Source organism: Hydra viridissima, unplaced genomic scaffold (genome assembly GCF_058129835.1).
Source record: "Hydra viridissima isolate aposymbiotic clone 2 unplaced genomic scaffold, HvirCarnegie_v1 scaffold_1, whole genome shotgun sequence".
Classification (NCBI taxonomy): Eukaryota; Metazoa; Cnidaria; class Hydrozoa; order Anthoathecata; family Hydridae; genus Hydra; species Hydra viridissima.
This window is the reverse complement of record NW_028324300.1, coordinates 13,792,436-13,804,820: the sequence shown is the minus strand read 5'-3', so window position 1 is coordinate 13,804,820 and position 12,385 is coordinate 13,792,436. Positions and strand designations below refer to the sequence as shown.

Genomic DNA, 12,385 nt, shown 5'->3' with positions numbered 1-12,385 from the left:
ACCAAAATGTATAATGGCTTTCACAACTAAACGCGTTTTCATAAAATTCACAAAGGTATGAATAAAAAATCTCTTTTCCTTAACTAATCTGTTTTCTAATTTATGTTAATGTATGACTAATTTATGTTAATTTATAATTGCATCACATCATCTGGCAATTTACATTTTATTAACACAAACCAACAAAAAATATGTCGAGGAAACCTTATAAACAAATGCAGCTGAATCTTATGACTTTGGGTGTGAAGTCGTATTTGGCATCAGTTTTGTTGTATCACCTACAGCTCTCTTACAATATGACCTCAATTATTTTCTATATAATATATATAAAAAAACTATTAAACAGCTATTAAACTATTAAACAGCTATTAAACTATTAAACAGCTGTATATATAAAAAAACTTAACTGATTCTGTACCTTTAGTTACAGATTTCGTTTAATTTTACACGCCATATGCCACTTTAATACATATATTTTAAGTGTTTTACTTTATCTTCTTTTTGAAGTATAAAAATGAAAAATTTAAAAAGAAATGTCCAAAATTGATGCCCTATGGCTTTTTGTTTGCTAAAACATTTATCGTTAGTTTTTCATATCTTTTATTGCACTGCATCTTTTTTCTCCTAAAGTTTTTTAAGTTATAGATGTATAATTGGGGAATCTTTCTCGATGTATAATTGGGGAATCTTTCTTGATGTATAATTGGGGAATTTTTTTTGATGTATAATTGGGGAATCTTTCTTGATGTATAAGTTGTATAGATTTAGCCTAACTCGAAAGAATAACCCCCAAGGTTTAAAAAGAAAATGTCAAGTATCCGCTTTGAATCACGGTATACATTTGAAACAGATGTTGTTTTTTAAAATAAGAAACCTGGTTCACAAGTTCAACCTTTATTTTTCTTAATATTCGGCTAATCTTAGCCTCAAATGTTTCTTGTTTCTATATACTAGGATTTGGTTTTAAAAAAAATTAATTATTTAACAAAATTGCATAATTTAAAAAATACATTGAATATTTTGTTTTCCTTATAAGATCCAGTTTTAGCATAAAAAAGTAGATTCATATGCTCACTCCTGCAATTCAAAATGTTTTAGAAAAAACAAAATATGCTCATGGCCTTTTACTTTAAAAAAAAGATCATGCATAGAAAAAAACGATCTACATACCAAAATTAGAAAAAGGCAACAGCCTTTTTTTCATTTAAAATCGAAACACAGGCAATCAATCTAAAGCTGTTAATTCTACTAACGATTGAAGTTCTACAATGATTGAAAATCTACAATGATTCAATTTCTACTTCACCTTCAAATACACAGTCCAAGCAAAAAGTTTAGAGTGAACCAATAAAATTTTGGAATATGTAGTCGAAAAACATTGTGGTAATGATGTCAAAAAAGCAATCTTCAATAGATTAAAAGCTAAAGCTACTGCAGTTGCAGAGAGGAGAAAAAACAATCGATGTCACTCTTCAATTTAATGGTTGAAAACGAAGGAAAATGTATGGAGCATTGATATAGGGTTTAGTTAAATCTAGCGAAAAAAAGAGCTGTGATCCAGTTTGCATTTGTTTTGTTCCAAAGCGAGAAATGTTAATTAAGCTCCTTTGTAATTCACTATCAACATCCAAAACATGTTCAGCCGAAAACTCCCGAGAACCGATATAAAAAAGTTTGATTGAGTCAGTCAGGATCAGATCTAGAAAAGTGACAATTTACGTTGCAGATTTGTTTCGTTCCGGAAGGACAGCTGCTAAAATTAGAAATATTTCAAGAGCTGTCCTTCCGGACTTGTTGAGGCGAATTTCTGAAATCAAAAAAAATCTTAGTACCAGAAAATCGACGAGTGTTTCCGAGAAAACACAGGAACTGATATTAAGTCTGGTTTCAGAAAAGAATGCTGAAAGATGATATGGCTTTGAAAACACACTGCTTTCGATGGCGCATTTTGATTGCCTAGCTATGTTTCTTAAATTCTGAGCCTCATTTTTCTTATACGCACCTTACTTGAAAAAACAACAAAAAAAAAAAAACCAAAAAAAAAAAAAAAAAAAAAGCTGAAAACATTTTCAATTAGAGACAGCACAAAACCTGAAAGATTTTTAACTCATAAAAAAAAAGTTATTTAGTATAAGAGTTGTTCCTTATTACTCCGATTGATTTTTTCTTGTTAGGCAATCCAGGTTTTTATTTTTAGTAAAAAACAAAAACTATTTATAACTAGGTTATAACATTAGTTAAGCTTATAACAACACCAGATGAATAGAAGTTAAACAAGAGTGCAAATGACGGTTTTAGCTTATTATAAGAACTTTTCTTTGCAAAAAAAAGATCGGTAACAACACTTGAAGCAAACAAGGGCTATAATTAAACTTCTAGAAATACTCAAAAAAACCTCACAAAAATTAGAAAAGTAATATCAAATGAAAAACTCTAGCAGGATAATAACATTTAAAAAAAGTTCATATTTATCTGAGAAAGAAATTTACAGCCGGTCAGTATAAACAGAAAGTGTGAAATTTGTTTCGCTTGGCTCAGAAAAGTCCAGACAACTAAAACGTGTCCTGAAGTAGAAATTATCAAAAGGCTATCAACCTGCCATGTTTCAAACGTCAAAAGCAAATGTTTTTTTTTTCAAAATCACGCTCGCATAAATCACAGAGAACTTTGACAAATCCTGAGAAAATTGACCAACCTTAAAAAAAGAAAAAGTGCAAAACCTGTTTTGAGTTTAAAATTTCACAAGCTCCTCAAGCACCGACGAACCCACCCGTTTCTAACATCGCATAAGAGTTTAAAATGAATGCGATCAATAATTTTAAGGTAAAAAGAACGACCAGACATAAAGCAACCCAAGTACAAGTCATATACACTTAAGATATTATGCTAATTACTTAATGAAAATCATTTTAAAAAAAAATCACGCTGCCGACTACAAATAAAGCTGGGTAACAAATAATAGTCAAACTTGTTTATCCAGGTAGAAAACATTAAGAATCAAGCGTAAAGAATTAAACCACTAAAACAAAACCTTAATGACGAAAATTTTTCATTGTATGAAATAGCGAGCCTATCAATTTAATCAATGGAAAATGAAGTCCATCAATGACTCTTCTCCAGTTCGGCAAACATGTCAAATATCAGTCGTTAATTATTAATACTATAGACCCATGTTTTAAGTCGGATAAAACCGCACGTCGCTTTTATAAGTTTGCCAGGAGCACCAAGCGAAGTATGAGGGGTGATCATAAAAATTTACAGATAAATTGTTCATATTTATCACTTCTTTCGGTGTGACTTCTTCTTTTTCCTTTTGAAGAAACAACAACATCTAAAAGAAGAAGAAAGAGAGTCAATAAATGGGAAAGTATCATGATAGAAAGAAGAGGAAGAACATGACTAACTTCGTCTCTTCGACTACATCAACTTCTGGAGCTGGATTCATGGGAACATCTGATTTTCGCATATCATCACCTTCTAGTTCACCATTCATAGAATTTACAACTTGCACAGAACCACCCAAAGGCGGTTTCAAAAATTGTCCACCATAATTATTGCGCTGCGAGGTCTGCCATGCGTCGTTTGATTGCTAAAGTAGAAATTATTGGACTCATCTCATGAGTTGAAGTCAATAAATAAAAAACTTCAGAAAAAAGCTTACTCTAACGTTGTTTTGTACACCCGTAGGCTTTTGAGAAACATCAATGGCGCTGGAACCCACAGGCGTTGGCTGAAAACAAGAACCCATATTTAAGAATGCCACTCCGAAAAATTTACAAAAATAAATTTGACATATTCATCAATAAAATCTCAAAAAAAACCCAAAAAACCCTTTCATTTCATATTAAAAATAACACTCACAATTGGTTTGTGCGTCCAATCAAATTCTCCGTCATCAACGTATCCCTTCTTCTCATAGAGATTACGAAATAACCCATACAAATAATCGTAGTCAGGAGTTTCAAAGAAATCGAGTCTCCTCACGTACCGAAGATATGTTGACCACTCGTCTAATATATGTTATGAACTGTTTTTAATTCATTTAACAAACTAATTATAGCCGAGTCAAAAGTAAAAGACAGAAACAAATGGAAAAAAGAAAAAAAAAAAAAATTGAAGATCTTAAAATTGAAGATCTTAAAATTGAAGATCTTAAAATTGAAGATCTTAAAATTGAAGATCTAAAAAATGAAGATCCTGCCAAGGGATTTAACTTACAAGTTTAAAGTTCAGCAACGAAATTTTATTGAAAAAGTTGAATACTCAAAATAACAACTGGAAGTGAAATTTTTTTATTTTATTGCTCAACTACATGTACCTTTTGAAAACGTGTTCAATATTTTCTTTTGCTACTATCATTATGAAATGAAATAAATTGATCAACTGCTACTATTACGGGACAGAGGGGGAGTATTATTTTAAGTGTTCATATTTTTTTGTTTTTTTATTTAAGAGAAAACTGGAAAACAAGTTTTGTTAAATGTGAATGTGGAAAACCCAGTGAGTTTTTTTTTAAAGCTTTCAAAACATTTGCTTAATGATTTTGAAGCATGGAAAGGAAAAAAAGAAAAACCTTTTTTTACCTGGAAAGTTCTCACACAAAACTTCAATAGGTGTTGATCTTTTAGTATCTCCAATCTTTTGATAGCGCTCTTTAAGTGTATCAGCTTTTAAACCCTGCCATGGTAGACTTCCTCTTAGAAAATACATAAACATGTGCCCAAGGGCTTCCAGATCATCACGTCTACTTTGTTCTGGAAAACAAAAGCTCAAAGATTTTCAAAAAAAAAAAAAAAAAGATAAAACATTAGACAATGCAAAAAATTTATTATAAATTATACTTTCAATCATTTTATAAAAATAGATAGTTGAAAGTCAACCACAAATAAATGTTACCTAAACATTCACTAATTTTATAACTATTACACAACTATTATTTCTTAATAATATATGTGTAATTTAAAAAGTAATATATTACATGCATATTAAAATAATCTGCAAAAACTACCAAGTCATTAAAAATTAATGCAATTTATTTCAAACTTTGCATTCTTTAGCAAACTTTGCACTCATTATCATAGAATGAAAAATTTCCCCTGCTGAATGTTGCAGTAATTTTACAGGTAAACTAAAAGATAAAATAAGGTCAGTAAAAAATTCTTGAAGAAAAATTGTAATAATTAAGAATCTACAAACCTTTCCCTAAGTGTGTATTGATACTCATATAGCGTGCTGTCCCTGTTAAGCTCTTGTGTTCTCGATAAGGAATATGTTTTTTTGTTTCAGGGTCTATATACTCTTTTGCAAGTCCAAAGTCTATTATAAATATTAGTTTCTCTGTGCCATTCTGACGTCGACCAATAAGAAAATTTTCTGGTTTTATGTCTCTGTATATCATATGCTTTGAATGAACATACTCAACTCGACGAATCTAAAATAATTTTTTTGTTTGTAACAAATCAACTTGAAAAAAATTATGCCAATAAATTATTAGCAATTAAAAAAAAAGAATACCAGTTGCATTGCAATCATGAGAACGGTTTTCATAGAAAATTGTCGTTCACACAAATCAAATAAATCTTCTAAACTTGGCCCTAACAGCTCCATCACCATGGCATTATATTTGCCACAAGGTCCAAAGTAAAAGACTTGAGGCATTCCTTCTATAAAAATAATCAAAGTTTTATTATAAACTCAGAAGCTCACAACAATATTTATAAAATAATAATAACAACAACATCAATAACAACAACATGTAAAATAAAAAACATAAAAAAATAGACCAGCTACAAATTTAACAACTATACGATTGCTAGACTAGGGCTAAAAATAATCTCTAATCACCAATCAAATACCATCCAATATTAAGACAATATCTAATATATGAAGATACTATGTTAACATCATATAATCATCTTAGTAATTTAATACCAATATTAAGATAGTATACTAATGTTGAATGATATTTGATTGGTGTTCAGACAGTAACTTGAACTCTAATAGAGTAACAATCTACTTTGTTAGGAGGTCAGGCAATTGTGGATATGATCTTTACCAGTTAAAAAAAGTTTTTTTTTATTAAATGATGAGATTTTAAAGTGAACTTAAAAACTTTAAATTTACTTTGGTTTCAGTTGGCCTTTTAACCAAACTCCAGAATATCTAATAAAATAATAAAGTTTTTTTAGCATTTTGGTCAGACAAGTGTGTAGAGTGAAACCTGCTCTCCCTTGTTTAGTAACAATTTTTCATTTACTGAGTTTTGATCTTTTTTAAAAAATCTGCAACTTGGTTTCATAAGTGAACTCAAACTTTTTTTAAGTTTCTTAAAAATATTATCATTTTAGTTTCAGTTTTCAGTTCAAATCTGAAAACTATTGTTTTCTAAACAAAATGTAACACAATATTACCTGACTGCAAAAGAGCTTTGTAAAATCTGTATTCAAGATGTAACTGAGGAGCACGAGTCTTTAATGGTTCCTGTAAGTAAAAAATTAAAATTAATAATTGGTAGCATGAAAATAAATCATGAAAAATTTAATTACAGAAGAATAGCTTAGGAATAATGTAGAATTAGTAACTTTTTGCAGAAAAAATATCTATTAAGATTTTTCAAAATTGCATAACTAAAAAATTGGAAGAAGTAAAATTCAATTTTTACTAATCTAATAATAAGATATTTGGATATAAAGGAGAAATAATATCAAAAAATTTTTTTTTTATGGTTTAAATTTTTATTTTCTATTTAATGTTTAAAAAAGTCAAACAAAAAATTTATATAAAATGGATAAAGAAAGGTAAACATACCAGCTTGATAGCAACATGCTCATTTGTGTACAAGTTTTTACCTAGAAAACATCATTCTAAAACTTTAAAAAAAAAAAAGAAACTAAAGAAAAAGATAACTTGTTAAACTTGTTTTTCTTTGATTTTTAATTTCTTAATAATTAATTACCAAACTTATTTGAAATTACAACCTTGTTAAGTTTCAATTTTTAAGAAAATTAACAAATAATTAGGCAAAATGTAATTTTTACTTAAAATAAATCATTTTAGCACTAGACGAGTAAGAATTCAAAACATGGAATCTAAGCATTAAAAGGTAATGTTTTAAGTTTAAATGTTGATTAATATACTTAAAGATCCATCAAAAACGATTAGAACAGATCAGACTCAATCGGATAAGTTGAGTTCAAATCATAGGTTTCATCCATAACTTTAAGTTCAAGTATTAAAAATTGAATTAAGTTCATTAGAGGCCTTTTCAAACTTTTGTCATTTAATTAAATTAGTTATAATTTAGAAACATTAAAAAGTGGTAGAATATTAAGGAAAATGATGTTGATAAAGAACCTAGTTACAAAAAATGTCACCCCCAAAATGAATAATTGTTTTCATTGTTTTAAAATTTGCACACTTAGAAAAAAAATTTGCACACTTAGAATGTCATTTCAATTTTAACAATAATTTCAGTTTAGTATACAATTTGAGATTATCGTAAGTTAAAGGCATAAAAAAAAAAAGTGTTTAAAGTGTAGGCTATCTACTAATACTTTTTAGAACAACGCTTTTTTCTTGCTGTTATGGCTATGGTTGCTGTGGTTGCTATGGTCAATAAATAATATAAAACCGCTGTTGAAAAGTATTCCATTTTAAAAATATATAGAACCAAGAACTCTACCTTCTATTGAAAAACTATTAGCTTTCACTAAAATTGCATAGGTTTGGAAAATTTTTTCCAACAGATTTTATGAATAGTATATAAAACCAAAGTAATTATTTCAAAAAACCTGGCTGCATGGAAAAGTGAAAGGTATTTAGAAACCTTTATAATATCACTGATGGGGGCACATGATTTAGTGATTTTTATGACATATACAAAGCAGAATTTGGTCACAGCTCTAACACAAAAGCATTGTTGATCGTTTAAGAGCCTGAGTTTTGAAAATAAAAGATGCACCTTCCACAAGCAAAGTAAATAATTCCCCAGGTAACTGTTTAACTAAATCCAAAGAAAGTTTTGAGATTCAGTTAAATGGAAAAACCAAGAAAGAGAGTTATTGCAGAGCCAAAGAGGGATTGTTCTCAATTATTACAAGCCTTGTAATAATCGAGACTTTATGTATAAGTAAATTATTTAAAATTTGTAAAAATCTTTAGTGAAAATGGTAAATCAAAAAAATTAATAAAGAAAAATGTTTCTGTATTCATTTTGTTAGAAGAAAAAAAAAAAAAAGAAAAAGAAGGAATACCAAGTTGTGATCTTGCAAAATAAGAATTAATTTTTCTAATTTAATTCTTGTTTTGCAAGTTCACAACTTGGTATTCCGTCTTGTTTATGAGATGAGATGTATTATCATTGGTTGTACAAATGAGATTTTTTTTGTAACTTTGAAGCTTTATTGAGAGAAATTAATACAATGAATTTTATTCAAAGTATTCCCCATCTTTTAGGCAGCATACAGATTCTACACTAAAAAAACTTCTTATCTTTTGAAGCAATCCAAGAATTGATTCAACTTTTGCTTCTTCATAAGAAATTAAATGCTGCTTGTCCAGACCATGAGTAATCAACCAAAATGAGTGATAGTGGGAAGGAGTAATATCAGGTGAATACAGCGGGTGGGATAGACATCCAATTGAAGTGCCTCCAAAGTGTCTTTGGCAACTTTTGCAACATGTGGCCAAGTATTTTTGTGCTAAGAGATCACTTTGTCATATCTTTTGGGATATTGGAGGTGTTTGATCTCCAATGGTCACCTCAATTGCATTAATTATTGTTGGTAAAATTAGGCTGAAGTAGCTCATAGTTGATCACTCCGAGCTGATCCAACCAGATATATGGTATAAGTTTGTTACCATGAATATTTGGTTTTACCATTGAATTTTATGCATGGCCAGACTTACCGCATTTTGGTTTATCATAGTAGACCCACTTTTTGTCCTATGTCATGATTCAATGCGAGAGTCTTGCTTGCATTGAAAAAATGGTGTTTGACATTTCTTAGCTTGAATTCATACACAATCCAATTTCATAATCCTTGTTTTTGCATCAAACCCAAGTTCTCAAGACAATTTGAAATTGTGCAGTCCTTACATGTTCCTATTGATGGAGCGTGTTCTCCATCGTACGCTTGTTCTCCATATGCTTCAAACAGCAACTAATTCTGTCAGCTGGGCTTTTTGCAATTTAAAACAAAAAAGCAGTACTTTCCAGAAATTGTGTCTTGTTGTTACAAAGTTTGACATTGTTAGAACACAAAGAAAGTATGTTGTTTGCAGTTCAGTCACATAGTACATACTGATTTCTAGTGGGAAACTGATACATTAACACAAATATAGTTACAAGATAGTCTGATGTGATTTGATGCTAGTTATGCCATCTTTTGTAAATTGTTCAAAACTTATTTTTACCCCAATATGATTATATGCTATACAACAGCAGTGAATATGAAAAAGAAAGTGTTTTTTTTTTTAAAATCCAAAATGAAATAGAATGCAGAGGTTTTACTGAGCCATATTATTTAAGATGTCAACATCATACACTTTCATTACAAAACATGCTTTGGATTACTTTATAAACTTTAAATTAATAACTCCTGGTTATGATTATAAATTTGTAAAAGAACTAGCAGAAAACTATGAAATCATACACAAACACACAAAAAAAAAATATGAAGGCCAGACTAATCCCTTCTCAAACTTAGAATGGATGACATCAAATTCTTCTACAAGTTATGTGTGAAGCTTTTTGGTACTTACAGAATCATGGTAAATTCCCAAAAAATAAGTGGTATAAGCTATAACCATTGGATAGTACAAGATGAAACTCTAGAGTATCATATGCTCCTATTCCCTGCTTTCTGATACCCAAATGAAGGTGTGCTAATACTACAGTTACCTTTATTGAAAGTCAGTGGCAAAACATTCTGCAAACTATTATTTGATGATCAGTCATATGACTATATATAAGGTGCATTGACTAAAATCAAGTGCCAGCTGCTTCAAAGTGCTTCACAAAACACTGGAGCAAAGAAGAGACAAAGAGTAAAAATTTTGATTTAAATAAAGAAAAAAAAAAGAAAAAGAAAGAAAATAATTTTACTAATTTAAGACATGAAATAAAAAAAATATTTCTCTTTTAAATGTATTTTACCTTTAAAAATTTATTTTAATGTATCTATTGCAAAGCAAATACCATTGAATATGTTAAAAGAGTAGCATGATTTACAATCATAAAGTAAAATTTCTTATTATTAAAAGTAGTTAATTCACTGATTAAATTTATTAGCAATACAACAGAAACAGATTTTTAGTTGTATATATTCTTTATTTAAAAGCATAGCTTTATTAAATTAACAGTATGGTCTAGAAAGACATACATAAACGGTATTTGTATGGTCTAAATGTTCAGTTGCTTCATGCTAAAATATAAAAACAGTTACACTTCTGACAAAACAAAATTTTCCAAAGTCTTTTAGTAGAAACTTGCAATCATCTTTTTGATGTTGCTTATCATTATACTTTTTAAAATTTGAAAAATGTTTTTCAAATTTCTAAAAGTAAAATGATTTATCATGCTTTTTAGAATGCAAAAAACTCATGAAATCTTTCATTAGTGATTTAAAAGATGGTAGGCAACCACAGTTACCCCAGTAGTGATAAAGCATGTTTGCAAGTAAAAAAAAAAAAATTATACCAGGGCAAACCTTTTATCAGGATTACAGGACAACACACTGAGCAAGAGACTAGTGAAAACTCTTTATATCATTAAAAATGATATTAAGTCTTAAATCCACAAGGTTGTTTGCTTTTAATTTGTTAGATGACTGTTACAACACCAAAACATCAATTATATAATTATGGTTTATTAAGAAGCACACACTTTCTTACTGTACATACAAACTAACAAAACCTACTATGTGATTAAAAAGAAAAATTTATAAAGATTAAAACAAGTAAAAATATCTTTTTTTTCCCCAATATATAATTAAGTAGCAATTTGCATTTTTTTGAAGGCATTAATTATATAAGAATTTATAATGGTATTAAAATACTTTAACACATGTACTATTATCATAAATAAATTTTATATCAATAAATACCCAATCGAAGCTCTCCAAAGTTGCCACATCCTATTTTTCTTCCAACACGAAAGTTTGGACCAACCATTAAAACTCCTGAATTGGAACCACTTCCACTGGATCTTCCATGACGTGGTCGACTGGATGAACTTTGCAGTCGGGGAGGAACACTAGTTCTACGAGACTCTTTCTCACGATCCATGTTGTTTTTTTAGAACTGTCTTTATTTTATGTATATTTAACTTGTTGTCCACATTCATTTAAGTACACAAATAGGCTTATTCTAGCATTTATTAATGCTTTTTCTTTATCATAAATCAATTCACCACACATGTGAAATCTAATACAGTATAATTTCACCACCAAAAATAGAAAAACACTATCTTCTTGATCTTTTATTATACATATATATGAATATATGTATGAGATTGTCAAGGTACGGTATATATTATAATCTAATAAGGTAAAGAAAATATTTGTATATTTCCAAATCAATGAAAAAAAAAAAGTACATCTAACAAGATGAGAGTAAGATCATAAAAAACTTCACGGCAGTATTTGAGCCACAGATAAACTCAAGGAGGCTCATACAGCAATAGTGAGTAGGGAAACTATGTATAAAAGTGTCTGTTTTGATTAACCAATACGATATAGAAATTAAATATGGAGGACATATTACTTCAATGCTTTCATACGCATGCGCATTAAAAAGAATTTTTTTTTTCATATATTTCTCGATGTACACTCACACACCCTCTGCCTCACTATGAATTATAAGCTAACACTTTTTTTAAAGGATGGTTTCCACGGAAAAATTTTAAAGTAATGTTTCGATTTTCGTTTTGATTCCGAAGCTACTCTTCAGATTTTAAGAAGAAAAAAAAAAAACGAAAAAGAAAAAAGAAGTGGATTAAATCATTCTAATAATTTTCCTGACTGTAACATTTGTTGTGAGTAATCTAACGATTTGCAGCAAATGCATAATAGGCCCGTAGTTAGTATGTGGGCCCGTAGTTTCAATCATCTATCATGCCAATTTAACGCATAGTGTATTTGATAATGAGAACTTTACAAACTTATTTAAAATAATTGATATCTAAGAATGAGATGACGGAAGAGACACAGCGGGACCAAATTTTTATTAGAAAAGCGTTGAAAAGAGTAAAATAATGATTAAAACTATAAAACTCTAAAAACTATGATTAAAAAAAAAGATACTGCAAAGATATTTTCTGGGAACTTTTATTTGTTTTCTAAAATTAGCAAACTCACTTCTAGCTCTTTTAACGATATTGAACGCT

At 29.1% G+C, this 12,385-nt stretch overlaps 1 protein-coding gene across 1 annotated transcript; it reads right to left on the bottom strand.

Annotated features, from left to right (window-relative positions):
- Positions 1-2,450: 2,450 nt before the first annotated feature.
- LOC145187235 (casein kinase I-like) lies at positions 2,451-11,649 on the bottom strand. The gene is made up of 10 exons (XM_080063553.2): positions 11,106-11,649; positions 6,808-6,848; positions 6,411-6,480; positions 5,515-5,663; positions 5,197-5,431; positions 4,584-4,754; positions 3,862-4,010; positions 3,662-3,730; positions 3,405-3,589; positions 2,451-3,331 (listed from the first exon to the last, which is right to left on the bottom strand). The coding sequence occupies exons 1-10, from the start codon at positions 11,284-11,286 to the stop codon at positions 3,280-3,282; spliced, it is 1,302 nt and encodes a 433-aa protein (XP_079919679.2). The 5' UTR covers positions 11,287-11,649; the 3' UTR covers positions 2,451-3,279.
- Positions 11,650-12,385: the final 736 nt, after the last annotated feature.

Coding starts and splice junctions, on each gene's coding strand:
- LOC145187235 (XM_080063553.2), bottom strand. CDS start 11,286: ATGGATCGTGAGAAAGAGTCTCGTAGAACTAGTGTTCCTCCCCGACTG. Junction 6,849..11,105: donor CTTTGGAGAGCTTCGATTGG/GTATTTATTGAT, acceptor GATGTTTTCTAG/GTAAAAACTTGTACACAAAT. Junction 4,011..4,583: donor TTTGTGTGAGAACTTTCCAG/GTAAAAAAAGGT, acceptor AACATATATTAG/ACGAGTGGTCAACATATCTT.